The 15,041-nt window shown below is 46.9% G+C and overlaps 1 protein-coding gene across 1 annotated transcript in view; it reads left to right on the top strand.

Moving 5' to 3' along the window:
- LOC135550054 (ephrin type-A receptor 7-like) overlaps nucleotides 1-14,688 on the top strand; it is a 163,023-nt gene extending 148,335 nt beyond the window's left edge. The window contains exons 9-16 of the mRNA XM_064980512.1: nucleotides 243-368; nucleotides 678-863; nucleotides 2,399-2,460; nucleotides 2,714-2,917; nucleotides 10,692-10,844; nucleotides 12,769-12,959; nucleotides 13,215-13,403; nucleotides 13,556-14,688. Coding sequence (XP_064836584.1) covers nucleotides 243-368; nucleotides 678-863; nucleotides 2,399-2,460; nucleotides 2,714-2,917; nucleotides 10,692-10,844; nucleotides 12,769-12,959; nucleotides 13,215-13,403; nucleotides 13,556-13,670 — 1,226 coding nt within the window. The 3' untranslated portion in view covers nucleotides 13,671-14,688. The remainder of the gene's footprint in view (nucleotides 1-242; nucleotides 369-677; nucleotides 864-2,398; nucleotides 2,461-2,713; nucleotides 2,918-10,691; nucleotides 10,845-12,768; nucleotides 12,960-13,214; nucleotides 13,404-13,555) is intronic.
- The last annotated feature ends 353 nt before the right edge of the window (nucleotides 14,689-15,041 follow it).

Genomic DNA, 15,041 nt, shown 5'->3' with positions numbered 1-15,041 from the left:
GTAGCACAATAGGTGAGAAGGTGGTGACGGGACAAACGATGGAGTCCGATTTTAAAACACACCATCCATACAGTGGTTGTCAAACGAAAGACTACACCAGATTGCCACATATGTCGTGATGTATTTTGCGTGCCTTCAATACGGTTTTGTGACTCACAAACAGGACTGGCGTGTGTAGTTTCTGTGGTGTTGTGGTAGATTGTTGCAGGTTGTAATCTTGCGTGACTTTCCGTGTCCCACAGTTAAGATCCCGACCCGGAGGACCTACATAGACCCAGAGACGTGTGAGGATCTGGTGCAGGCTGTCCTCACCTTTGCCAAAGAGCTCGACAACTCCAGCATCAAGATAGAGAGAATTGTCCACACAGGTACTGAGACAGTGCTTTGGCTTTCGTATACTCTCATATTCTCTTTCTTTGTACTTCTGTCTCTTATCTTTGCCAATTTTCACTCCTCTATCTCCCCTCCCTGTTTGCCCTGTTTTTATCTCCTTCTCTCTCTCTCGCTATCTCTCTCCTCATCTCTCTCTCTCTCTCTCCTCATCTCTCTCTCTCATCTCTCTCTCTCTCTCCTCATCTCTCTCTCTCTCCTCATCTCTTACTCACCCCCACCTCTCTCTCTGATAAACCAGCACTGCAGTCCGCTATCTAACCCCGTCTCTGTGTCTCCACCTGCAGGTGACTTTGGGGAGGTGTGTCGTGGCTGTCTCAAGCTGCCCAGTAAGCGGGAGCTTCCGGTGGCCATCAAGGCACTGAGGGCCGGCTGCTCAGAGAAACAGAGGCGCTCCTTCCTCAGCGAGGCCGGGATACTGGGACAGTTTGACCACTCCAACATCGTCCGTCTGGAGGGAGTCATCACCAGCGGTGAGCTAGTTACCGAAATCTTAAATAAACCCTTAGCCCCTATGCATTTACACCTAGCTCCTATTTACTATGCTTTATAGAGGGCAACTGTCTGGGGGGGGCATTTACTGAACAGACCACACAACCACAAAACGATTACTCATTGGCAGATGGACAGCAGTTGAATTCCAGCAGAGAAGGGAGAGGGGGATAAGGTTAATGGAGAAAGGTAGGTGAGGAGAGTTTCAGAGGGGCAGATGAGGTAGAACCAGGGTTGAAAGGAATGGGACTGGTGCCTGCCTGCCTGAACACACACTGTGCACCGTACGACTGCAGCAGATGTGTTGGATACGGTAATTGGTGCTAGAGACACAGCAGGACTCTGAAACGCACTCTAATCTTCCCCGCCACCTTACACACACCCTCACACGTGTGCATGCTCACACACCGGTGTGCATACACACTCATTCAAACTGTCGCACACCACACACACCGCCCTCGGATTGCAAATCACCCCACTAGCCCGCCATTCGAACCCCTTCCACCCCCACAGCCCACCTGTCAGCCCCCACCACCTCTCCCTCCATCAGAGGGCTCCAGCACTACAGAGAGGGTCATTAGAGAGACAGAGACGTGCGGCTAGCTAAACGTCCAGCAGGGGGCACCAGGGGGAGGTGGTGTAGGATACCGGGTAGTGTGTGGTAGTGTAGGGATGTTGATGTTGGGGGGGGGGCTCAGCAGGATAGTTTGCCTGGTAGGGAAGAAGAGGTAGAGTAGTGAGCCAGAGTAATGATAGTGATTTAGTGAAGCGGTAGTTCTGTATGTTAGTGTTGCATGATAACGTATGATGTGGTAGAACAGAGTGATGGGGTAATGTCATGGTTTTAGTCCTGTCTGCCTCTCCTCCAGTCTGTCTGTTTGGGATAGAGGGTGCCTCAGGGAGGCTGATGGTGTCCATTTATAAGGCACTTAGATCACAGCCAGCAAGAGGTATATGTGTGTGTGTGTGCGTGCTCAGTTTCCATGTTACTTTGCTCCATCTCTGGCTGACGTGCACACACACACACACACACACACACACACACACACTAGCTGGTCACTAAAGGGAGCCTTTACTTCCTGTATTTCTAATGGAGCAGCATCCTTTTCTCCTCAGCTGGCTGCTCTCTCCCTCACCCTCACCATCTCTCCCTCCTTATCCCAGCGCTCTTTCTGTCCCCTCTTCTTCTACTTTTTGTGTGTTCTTTCCCTCTCCCGTTCCCTCATTCCTACCCCAGTGCCGTCTCCTACTGTCCTCTCTTCTTCCCCCTCTCAGGTTTCTGTCTTCTCTCCCTTCACTATTTTGATACAGTCTGGCCACCTGCACTCAGCGAGTCTGAGAAGTGTGTGTGTGTGTGTGTGTGTGTGTGTGTGGTGTCATTCAACTTGGTGTGACTGAGAGAGCAGCACACAGGCCATCCTGCTCCTCTCCAGTAGATGAAGGATGGCAGTGCATAACCACTGCTGCCCCCAAGTCAGCTGGACTATAATAATAACGTGTGTGTGTGTGTGTGTAGGTAACACCATGATGATTGTGTTGGAGAGCATGTCCAATGGGCCCCTGGACTCCTTCCTCAGGGTAAGAGTGTGTGCATACTGGAACAGTGTTTACCTCAGCATGAGCCCTGGTCTACTTTCCAAACGTTACAATAGATGGTTGGTATAAAATAAATCCCGAGGCATGTTATGTATCCTTATAAAGCCACATAACTAACCATCATGTCATTGAATCCTTCATAACGGAGTTTGTTCTCCGTCGAAACGGCAATGTATTATATTGCATCTCTACGGTCCTTAACCCTACTATCGACCCCCTCCTCCCCCCCCTCCAGAAGCACGAGGGCCAGCTCTCCGTGCTCCAGTTGATGGACATGCTGGGGGGCGTGGCCTCTGGGATGAAGTACCTGACCGAGATGGGCTTCGTCCACCGCCGCCTGGCTGCCCACAAGGTACTGGTCAACGCCAGCCTGGGCTGCAAGGTGTCCGGCTTCAGACCCTTCCAAGAGGACAAGATGGAGGCCATCTACAGCACAATGGTGAGACTACTGACTGATATTCTATTACAAGTAAAAAAGTATATTACTAGATATATGTATATATTTAACTAGTACTATATATTACAATTATATATTTTTTTAAATCTATTATATTACTACCTAGTCTTTACTCTTCACCCATAGAGGTCATCTCCAGCACACTGGTGAAGGGACTGACTGATATTATATTACTAGTAAAAAAGAATATTACTTGTTATATTTCTTTACTAGTACTGTGTATTATATATATTTTTAAATAATATATTACTACCTATAGTCTTTATTCTTTACCCATAGAGGTCATCTACACCACGCTGGTGAGACTACTGACTGACATGTACTGATATTTACATGGTTGAAAACCTTATTGTTTACAACCTTCTTTAGTCTCACTGTGATAGGTAATACATATATGTACTATATTGTTTACATTGTTTCCTACTTTGTTTAGCCTTTACCCATATAGACCACACTGGTGAGAGACCTAGCTGATATCTTCTCCTGTTAAATATATTACTCCTAATAAATACAAAAAATCTCATTTTATAAAAAAATGCTATAAAAATCATACATTCAAAAAAAAAAAAATCATACATTCAAATGACAATGACAGAAGCCCCATTGAAGCCGGCGGGAGAGGTGTGCTTCTTTTTGTATTTCCCTTTTATGTTGAATCTGATGTGCAAGTGTGTGTGCAGTGCAGACTATGATTTAAAAATGCATTCTATAATGAATCCGTGTTTCCCTGTGGTTTCTCCTTCTCTTTGTCTGACTCCCTTTTTTCCACTCTCTTTTGGTTGACAGTGGTTGATTTCGATTAGATTTAGATGAGGCAGTGTGTAGGATACATTTGATTTGACTGTACATTACATGATGATTTAAGAGTAACTGCGTTTCAAACTATGCAACATCGGGAACCAGAACTATTCTGGAGTAGCGATGAAGTACAACTTGAATGGCGATTCAGAAAATCCGTTTTCCTTGTGGCACATTTTATTTCCAAAGCGTGGAAGTCGTGACAAGATAAGTTTTTTTTGTGTTTCAATTGTATTCATTTCGGTAGGAATGACTACGCTACTCTCTTACTGGTTGCCCATGTTCCTAAATGTCTACTGACCCGTAGCACTCACATCTGTAGCCATGAGGTGCTTTGAAAGGCTGGTCATGGCTCACACCAACACCGTTATCCCAGAAACACTAGACGCACTCCACACTGCCCTTTCACACCTGGACAAAAGGAACACCTACGTGAGAATGCTATTCATTGACTTCAGCTCAGCGTTCAACACCATAGTGCTCTCAAAGCTCATCAATAAGCTAAGGACCCTGGGACTAAACACCTCCCTCTGCAACTGGATCCTGGACTTCCTGACGGGCCGCCCCCAGGTGGTAAGGTTAGGTAACAACACATCTGCCACGCTGATCCTCAACACTGGAGCCCTTCAGGGGTGCGTGCTCAGTCCCCTCCTGTACTCCCTGTTCAGCCACGACTGCATGGCTGCGCACGACTCCAACACCATCATTAAGTTTGCAGACGACACAACAGTGGTAGGCCTCATCACTGACAACGATGAGACAGCCTATAGGGAGGAGGTCAGAGAATTGACCGGGTGGTGCCAGAATAACAACCTATCCCTCAGTGTAATCAAGACAAAGGAGATGATTGTGGACTACAGGAAAAGGAGGACCGAGCACGTCCCCATGCTCATTGACGGGGCTGTAGTGGAGCAGGTTGAGAGCTTCAAGTTCCTCTGTGTCCACATCACCAACAAACTAGAAAGGTCCAAACACACCAAGAAAGTTGTGAAGAGGGCACGACAACGTCTATTCCTCAGGAAACTAAAAAGATTTGGCATGTGTCCTACTTCTACAGCTGCAACATCGAGCGCACTGGTTGCATCACTGCCTGGTACGACAACTGCTTGGCCTCCGACCGCAAGGCACTACAGAGGGTAGTGCGTACGGCCCAGTACATCACCGGGGCTAATCTGCCTGCCATCCAGGACCTCTATACCAGGCGGTGTCAGAGGAAGGCCCTAAAAATGTTCAAAGACTCCAACCACCCCAGTCATAGACGGTTCTCTCTGTCCCAGAGCACCAAGTCTAGGACCAAAAGCCCATATCAACAGCTTTTACCCCCAAGCCAAAAGACTCCTGAACAGCTAATCAAATGGCTACACAGACTATGCTCCCCCCCGCCAACCCCTTTTTTACGCTGCCTTTTTTACGCTGCTGCTACTCTCTGTTTCGTATAATGTTTACATACCCTACATTATTCATCTCATATGTATACGTATATACTGTGCTCTATCATCTACTGCATCCTTATGTAATACATGCATCACTAGCCACTTTAACTATGCCACTTTGTTTACATACTCATCTCATATGTATATACTGTACTCGATACCATCTACTGCATCTTGCCTATGCTGCTCTGCACCATCACTCATTCATATCTTTATGTACATATTCTTTATCCCCTTACACTGTGTATAAGAAATTAGTTTTGGAATTGTTAGTTAGATTACTTGTTGGTTATTATTGCATTGTCGGAACTGGAAGCACAAGCATTTCGCTACACTCGCATTAACATATCTGCTAACCATGTGTATGTGACAAATAAAATTTGATTTGATTTATCATCTATGCATAGTCACTTTAATTCATCCTACATGTACAGTGCCTTGCGAAAGTATTCGGCCCCCTTGAACTTTGCGACCTTTTGCCACATTTCAGGCTTCAAACATAAAGATATAAAACTGTATTTTTTTGTGAAGAATCAACAACAAGTGGGACACAATCATGAAGTGGAACGACATTTATTGGATATTTCAAACTTTTTTAACAAATCAAAAACTGAAAAATTGGGCAAAAGGTCTGAAATGTGGCAAAAGGTCGCAAAGGGGGCCGAATACTTTCGCAAGGCACTGTACATATTACCTCAAATAGCACAACTAACCGGTACACCCGCACGTTGACTCTGTACCGGTACCACCACCTGTACATAGCCTCGCTACTGTAATTTTTTACTGTTTTTATTTACTTATCTATTGTTTACCTAATACCTATGTTTTACTTAAGCACTGCACTGTTGGTTAAGGGCTTGTAAGTAAGCATTTCACTGTAAGGTCTACACCTTTTGTATTCGGCGCACGTGACAAATAGACTTTGATATGATGTACGTACAGTACCAGTCAAAAGTTTGGACACGCCTACTCATTCAAGAGTTTTTCTTTAGTTTGACTATTTTCTACATTGTAGAATAATAGTGGACACATCAAAACTATGAAATAACATATATGGAATCACGTAGTAACCAAAAAAGTGTTAAACAAATCAAAGTATATTTTATATTTGAGATTCTTCAAAGTATCCTCCCTTTGCCTTGACGAAAGCTTTGCACACTCAAGGCATTCTCTCAACCAGCTTCATGAGGAATGTTTTTCCAACAGTCTTGAAGGAGTTCCCACATATGCTGAGCACTCGTTTGGCTGCTTCTCCTTCACTCTGTTGTCCAACTCATCCCAAACCATCTCAATTGGGTTGAGGTCAGGTGACTGTGGAGGCCAGGTCATCTGATGCAGCACAGCCTGGAGGTGTGTTTTGGGTCATTGTCCTGTTGAAAACAAATGATAGTCCCACTAAACACAAACCAGATGGGATGGCGTATCGCTGCAGAATGCTGTGATAGCAATGCTGGTTAAGTGTGCCATGAATTCTAAATAAATCACAGACAGTGTCACCAGTAAATCAACCCCACACCATCACACCTCCTCCTCCATGCTTCATGGTGGGAACCACACATGCGGAGATCATCCATTCACCTACTCTGCGTCTCACAAAGACACAGCAGTTGGAACAAAAAAAATCTCAAATTTGGACTCATCAGACCAAAGGACAGATTTCCACCGGTCTAATGTCCATTGCTCGTGTTTCTTGGCCCAAGCAAGTCTCTTCTTATTGGTGTCCTTTAGTAGTTTTTTTTTTAAACAATTCAACCATGAAGGCCTGATTCACACTGTCTCCTCTGAACAGTTGATGTTGAGATGTGTTTGTTACTTGAACTCTGAAGGAGTTAACTCTGCTGCACAATATAAATTCATTAGAGGTAACTCCGGGTCTTCCATTCCACACCCTAATCTGGTGGTCCCAGCGCGCACGACCCACGTGGAGTTCCTGGTCTCCGGTAGCCTCTGGAACTGCCGATCTGCGGCCAACAAGGCAGAGTTCATCTCAGCCTATGCCTCCCTCCAGTCCCTCGACTTCCTGGCACTGACGGAAACATGGATCACCACAGATAACACTGCTACTCCTACTGCTCTCTCTTCGTCCGCCCACGTGTTCTCGCACACCCCGAGAGCTTCTGGTCAGCGGGGTGGTGGCACCGGGATCCTCATCTCTCCCAAGTGGTCATTCTCTCTTTCTCCCCTTACCCATCTGTCTATCGCCTCCTTTGAATTCCATGCTGTCACAGTTACCAGCCCTTTCAAGCTTAACATCCTTATCATTTATCGCCCTCCATGTTCCCTCGGAGAGTTCATCAATGAGCTTGATGCCTTGATAAGCTCCTTTCCTGACGACGGCTCACCTCTCACAGTCCTGGGCGACTTTAACCTCCCCACGTCTACCTTTGACTCATTCCTCTCTGCCTCCTTCTTTCCACTCCTCTCCTCTTTTGACCTCACCCTCTCACCTTCCCCCTACTCACAAGGCAGGCAATACGCCCGACCTCATCTTTACTAGATGATGTTCTTCCACTAACCTCATTGCAACTCCCCTCCAAGTCTCCGACCACTACCTTGTATCCTTTTCCCTCTCGCTCTCATCCAACACTTCCCACACTGCCCCTACTCGGATGGTATCGCGCCGTCCCAACCTTCGCTCTCTCTCCCCCGCTACTCTCTCCTCTTCCATCCTATCATCTCTTCCCTCTGCTCATACCTTCTCCAACCTTTCTCCTGATTCTGCCTCCTCAACCCTCCTCTCTTCCCTTTCTGCATCCTTTGACTCTCTATGTCCCCTATCCTCCAGGCCGGCTCGGTCCTCCCCTCCCGCTCCGTGGCTCGATGACTCATTGCGAGCTCACAGAACAGAGCTCCGGGCAGCCGAGCGGAAATGGAGGAAAACTCGCCTCCCTGCGGACCTGGCATCCTTTCACTCCCTCCTCTCTACATTTTCCTCCTCTGTCTCTGCTGCTAAAGCCACTTTCTACCACTCTAAATTCCAAGCATCTGCCTCTAACCCTAGGAAGCTCTTTGCCACCTTCTCCTCCCTCCTGAATCCTCCTCCCCCTCCCCCCCCCCTCCTCCCTCTCTGCAGATGACTTCGTCAACCATTTTGAAAAGAAGGTCGACGACATCCGATCCTCGTTTGCTAAGTCAAACGACACCGCTGGTTCTGCTCACACTGCCCTACCCTGTGCTCTGACCTCTTTCTCCCCCTCTCTCCAGATGAAATCTCGCTTCTTGTGACGGCCGGCCGCCCAACAACCTGCCCGCTTGACCCTATCCCCTCCTCTCTTCTCCAGACCATTTCCGGAGACCTTCTTCCTTACCTCACCTCGCTCATCAACTCATCCCTGACCGCTGGCTACGTCCCTTCCGTCTTCAAGAGAGCGAGAGTTGCACCCCTTCTGAAAAAACCTACACTCGATCCCTCCGATGTCAACAACTACAGACCAGTATCCCTTCTTTCTTTTCTCTCCAAAACTCTTGAACGTGCCGTCCTTGGCCAGCTCTCCCGCTATCTCTCTCAGAATGACCTTCTTGACCCAAATCAGTCAGGTTTCAAGACTAGTCATTCAACTGAGACTGCTCTTCTCTGTATCACGGAGGCGCTCCGCACTGCTAAAGCTAACTCTCTCTCCTCTGCTCTCATCCTTCTAGACCTATCGGCTGCCTTCGATACTGTGAACCATCAGATCCTCCTCTCCACCCTCTCCGAGTTGGGCATCTCACGCGGCCCACGCTTGGATTGCGTCCTACCTGACAGGTCGCTCCTACCAGGTGGCGTGGCGAGAATCTGTCTCCTCGCCACGCGCTCTCACCACTGGTGTCCCCCAGGGCTCTGTTCTAGGCCCTCTCCTATTCTCGCTATACACCAAGTCACTTGGCTCTGTCATAACCTCACATGGTCTCTCCTATCATTGCTATGCAGACGACACACAATTAATCTTCTCCTTTCCCCCTTCTGATGACCAGGTGGCGAATCGCATCTCTGCATGTCTGGCAGACATATCAGTGTGGATGACGGATCACCACCTCAAGCTGAACCTCGGCAAGACGGAGCTGCTCTTCCTCCCGGGGAAGGACTGCCCGTTCCATGATCTCGCCATCACGGTTGACAACTCCATTGTGTCCTCCTCCCAGAGTGCTAAGAACCTTGGCGTGATCCTGGACAACACCCTGTCGTTCTCAACCAACATCATGGCGGTGGCCCGTTCCTGTAGGTTCATGCTCTACAACATCCGCAGAGTACGACCCTGCCTCACACAGGAAGCGGCGCAGGTCCTAATCCAGGCACTTGTCATCTCCCGTCTGGATTACTGCAACTCGCTGTTGGCTGGGCTCCCTGCCTGTGCCATTAAACCCCTACAACTCATCCAGAACGCCGCAGCCCGTCTGGTGTTCAACCTTCCCAAGTTCTCTCACGTTACCCCGCTCCTCCGCTCTCTCCACTGGCTTCCAGTTGAAGCTCGCATCCGCTACAAGACCATGGTGCTTGCCTACGGAGCTGTGAGGGGAACGGCACCGCAGTACCTCCAGGCTCTGATCAGGCCCTACACCCAAGCAAGGGCACTGCGTTCATCCACCTCTGGCCTGCTCGCCTCCCTACCATTGAGGAAGTACAGTTCCCGCTCAGCCCAGTCAAAACTGTTCGCTGCTCTGGCCCCCCAATGGTGGAACAAACTCCCTCACGACGCCAGGACAGCGGAGTCAATCACCACCTTCCGGAGACACCTGAAACCCCACCTCTTCAAGGAATACCTAGGATAGGATAAGTAATCCTTCTCACCACCCCCCCCTTAATGATTTAGATGCACTATTGTAAAGTGGCTGTTCCACTGGATGTCAGAAGGTGAATTCACCAATTTGTAAGTCGCTCTGGATAAGAGCGTCTGCTAAATGACTTAAATGTAATGTTAAATGATTCCTGTGGCGGTCCTCATGAGAGCCAGTTTCATCATAGCGCTTGATGGTTTTTACGACTGCACTTGAAGAAACATTTAAAGTGTTTAAACAGATTAAGAAAATAAATTCTACAAATTAACTTTTAACAAGGCACACCTGTTAATCGAAATGCATTCCAGGTGACAACCTCATGATGCTGGTTGAGAGAATGCCAAGAGTTTGCAAAGCTGTCATCAAGGCAAAGGGTGGTTACTTTAATAAAGCTAATATATAAAATATATGTTTATTGGTCACTACATGATTCCAAATGTGTTATTTCATAGTGTTGTTGTCTTCACTATTATTCTACAATGTAGAAAATAAAGAAAAACCCTTGAATAAGTAGGTGTGTCCAAACGTTTGACTGTTACTGTATGTGTTTGCATATCTAAGTATGATCATTTTATTTGTGGACTGGGCATCCTGATGCATGACACAATAATCAAATAAATAAATAGCAAATATATAATAATCATAGTGTAGTAGGATGTTGAAATGTAGATTCTAGCATAGGCTACATGAAACATACTCATACAAGATGGCCAGTGTCAAGTGTGGAGTTGAACGTGTGAATTGAAAATCTCTCTCTCTCTCTCTCTCAGCATGCGGGGAAGAGTGTGGTGTTGTGGACAGCCCCAGAGGCCATCCAGTACCACCGTTACAGCTCAGCGTCTGACGTCTGGAGCTTTGGCATCGTCATGTGGGAGGTCATGTCCTACGGAGAGAGACCCTACTGGGACATGGGCAACCAGGACGTGAGTAGAGTGACTGTCTCTCTCTCTCCCTCTACACTCAACCTTCTCCTCTCTAGTCTCTTTATCCAACTCATCTCTCTCGCTCTCTTCACTCAACCTTCTCGTCTCTAGTCTATCCATCTCATCTCTGTAACTCATCTCTCTCTCTACACTCAACCTTCTCCTCTCTAGTCTCTTTATCCATCTCATCTCTGTAACTCATCACTCTCTCTACACTCAACCTTCTCGTCTCTCGTCTATCCATCTCATCTCTGTAACTCATCTCTCTCTCTACACTTGACCTTCTCCTCTCTAGTCTCTCTATCCATCTCATCTCTGTAACTCATCTCTCTCTCTACACTCGACCTTCTCCTCTCTAGTCTCTTTATCCATCTCATCTCTCTCGGTTGATCGTGCTCTCTGTCTTTCTCTCTGTCTCTCTGTCTTTCTCTCTGTCTCTCTCTCATTCCCTTTGATCTTTATCCACATGTGCATCTCTGTCCCCTCCCTCACCCCATTCCCTATGCTGTCTCCTTCTCTACATATTCATCTCTCTCCTATACTTTCTCTTCTCTTGTGCTAGCTCTCTCTCTCTCTCTCTCTCTCCCCCCGTCTTCTCTGTCCCCTCTAAAACGGTGCGAACTTTTTGACTTGGGCTATAGCTCAGATCTTATTAGAGGGAAAGCCACGGGTGCTTCTCTAAAAGTCTCTTTGAGCTCTAAGTCCCCAGCATAAGTCCTCTCCGTGACCAATCCTGTTTCTCTTAAGGACACCATGTCGCTTTTTGGTGGCGGTCCCAAAGTGCCACCACGATCCCCGCTCTTAGAGGAAGCCTAAAATCCCGGCAGGAAGCGGCACTCTCTTTAAGGAAATGTGAAATATAGCTATTTTAGGAGGGTGAGAAGATTTGTCCAATCGCTAGGACCCTGCCGCCGCGAGTTTGTGTCGATGAGGGCGTGTGTTTTGGTTCCCTTCTCCCCTCCCTCTCAATTTTTCAGAGGGATCGCTTTTTTTTCGCTTTGGAAGAAAACCCCCAAAACTTCAAAAGAGTGCAGAAAATGTTGCGTAAGACTTTGTTGAAGAGAAAAGTGAGAGTGCTTTTGAGCCAACATGCCTTTGATCCAAGGCCGTGTCATGAATGGCATTCAAAGGTATTAGAGGAGATAGAGGGTTAATCAGAGTTCACAAAGTTCACACTTAAGCCAACAGCTTGTTCATGCTAATACGCTGGCTAAATCTTTCCACTAATCCGAATGATAAAAAGGCAAACTAGACGACCATGAAATGTTGAAATGAATTACCATGAACCGTCCCTCAGCTAGGACATGAACCGGGACGGTGTATTACTAGCTTACCTTTTCAATATCCAGACTCTGTGTCTACCTCTATGTTCACAGTACTAAACTCTCCAAAAGAAATGTCAAAGGCCAAGCTGGCTGAGCCCTTGAGATATTAATGCATTAAACAAATACATCATTTCACCATTATCTCACGCAGCCCACACGCTGCCCTAACATGCCCCTTTTCTTTTTAGCTCTGATTAAATGGAAAATGTCCGCCAATGAAGAAACACTTTAGGAACACTGTTTGGTTAAATCGGAGGTCAGGACAGAACTGAAGAGGTCTGTGTTTTTAGTGAATGTGGAACATTTTCAAAGTTTTTTTTCCGAAGAGCTTTTTCTAGGGAGCAGTGTTAGAACACGGTGCTTTAAAGGGGGAGAATATATTTTTGTATTTAGAAGTCTTTATGGGGGATAAATCTGTTTGCTGGATTAGCGCTTTTGAAAGAACCTTTGAATAAAGAGATTGTTTTGGTGTCGTTTTGTTGTCGGAGATCTCCTGAAGCCACTTTAGACTGAGATGGTGTCATCGCTCACTATCAACATTTCTCCCTGTAAGTTAACACCCCTTTCTCTCCCGCCATCTCCTCTCCGTCTCGTCCTAGGTGATCAAAGCGATAGAGGATGGCTTCCGCCTGCCCGCCCCTATGAACTGTCCACCCCACCTCCACCAGCTGATGTTGGACTGTTGGCAGAAGGAGAGGACCGAGAGACCCACCTTCAGCCAGATCCACTCGGCTCTCAGCAAGAGCATCCGCAGCCCCAACGGCATCGGCTCCTCCACACTGGCACGCAGGTAGGACATAGGCCCCTGCAAACCATACTTAACACGGGCTAAACAAGGGTCAATATACAGGCTAACAGGTAACAGACTTTGCTAGCCAACATGGGCTGGCATCGGTAGGGTTTGTTTATGTCGTCCAAGCAGGTCTCCCACTTCCCACTCAGTTTTGATATCAGAGTAGAAATACTACCGCTTATGGTAACAATAGACTCATGCATCCCTTCCTGAAATCTATCTCTCTCTCTCTCTCTCCCCTTCTATCCGTAGAACCCTCCCTCAGCTAGGAACCCTCCCTCTGGGCTCCTCCATCTCTCTGGCAGAGCGGACTCTTCCGTCGTTCCCCTCGTTTAACTCGGTAGGGGAGTGGTTGGATGCGGTGGACATGGGGCGCTACAAGGACAACTTCACCGCGGCAGGATACTGCTACCTGGAGTCTGTGGCCCGTATGACAGTCCAGTGAGTGGCTCTAAGTGTGTGTGTGCGGGTGGGCGAGCGAGCGAGAGAGAGAGAGAGCGTTGATGCACAAACAAGTATGTTGCTGGTGCATCTGAATATCATGAGTTGGTATAGTCTAACTGATATCTTTGTGCTGTGGTCGTTCTCCACAGAGATGTATTGAGTCTAGGCATCACCTCTCTGGAGCACCAGAAACAGATCCTGTCTGCCATCCAGACCCTTAGAGCCCAGGTCATCCAGATGCACGGCAGAGGGGTGCAGGTCTGACACACACACACACGTGCAAATGGACGGACGGACGGATAGAAGGATTTTCACAGAGGAGAGACTTGTCTCTCATCCAGATGGACAACATGAAGTGGATAGAGAGATCGGAAGAGATATCGCCACACTGCACCCACTCACTCTTCCTCCTCCTCCCTCTCTCTAAGTCCTTGGGAGCGAGGCATCTTCCAGTCATGTGATCAACGTACTTTGTCAAAAGTCATATGACTTTTGTCTGCACGCTGACCCAAATTGACTGGATGTCCGCTCTGACAACAGGCCCTGGATCAGTAGTTACAGAGACTTAAAACTACCCGGATAGAGAAGTACTGTCCACCTAAAATGTCTGGCACTGCTCTCAAAACATGGGGTAATTACATTTCCTTGATGGAGAAGAACTGTCCCCTCAAGCAGAGTAATACTCTACTGAACCACTTGTCTCAGAACTGAGGTTAAAACCAACCTGGTTAAGAAGTACTGTCCATTACAGGGCTGCCCCTCTACCACTGGTCTCAGAACAGTGGGATAAGGCACTAATGGTGAAAGTTCTGTCTGTCGAACAGGGCTAAAATGATAAAACTGGTCTCAGTTCAATGGTTAAAACATTACTGTTCCGGCCTCTGAAGTGATCGAGTGACTGGTTCCCACAGTGTGGGCGGAGCCCAGGCCGTGTCAAGTCGTACGTAGCCCGACCAATCACGAGGCTGGAAAAAGACTTACCTTCAGAAGGAAACTACTGATTAAAAAATGAAAACTAGAAAACTGTAAATCGAAACAAAGGATTTTCGTGTGTTTGATTGTTAATTTCTATTTAGTCTGTTACACAATTTGTCTTTTTTAAAGTTTTTCCGTTAACCGTCTCTGCTCTCCCGGTGTTTTCTCAGTGTGTGGAATGGCTAATGTCCCTTAGCCGGGATGTCAGTGGTATCATGTAGCGTCTCGCTAATATATTTCTCCTGTCTAAAAAGCATTTTCACTACATGGGTATATTGCACTGTTGAGAATAAAGGTCAAGTCTCAAGCTGACGTATCTGAAATGTATTCATATTTATGTGTGTTTCCAGTTTACAGACTCTCACAACCTGAGGGGACGAGGTTACGAGGGTCATACTTGATTTTTTTCCTATTTTTTTAATTACTAAATAATTTGTGTCATTTTGTGTTTAAGGATGCTGCAAAGCACATGTCCCTTTGGTGTCAAGCATATCCCTTCCTAGCCGTTCTGTTTCTTTTGATTACAGTGTGTATCATAAAGTTTTCTTAATTTTTTTCTAGTTAGAGAGATTCTGTTACTGAATAAGGGTGTTCTGAACCAGAAGAAGATATTATGAAGAGGACTTAAGTATGTTGACTTTTTTCTTCTCCTAGACAGGG

This window comes from Oncorhynchus masou, chromosome 12, assembly GCF_036934945.1.
Source record: "Oncorhynchus masou masou isolate Uvic2021 chromosome 12, UVic_Omas_1.1, whole genome shotgun sequence".
Taxonomy (NCBI): domain Eukaryota; kingdom Metazoa; phylum Chordata; class Actinopteri; order Salmoniformes; family Salmonidae; genus Oncorhynchus; species Oncorhynchus masou.
Note: the sequence above shows the minus strand (reverse complement) of the source record. Positions and strands in the feature narration are given on the sequence as shown.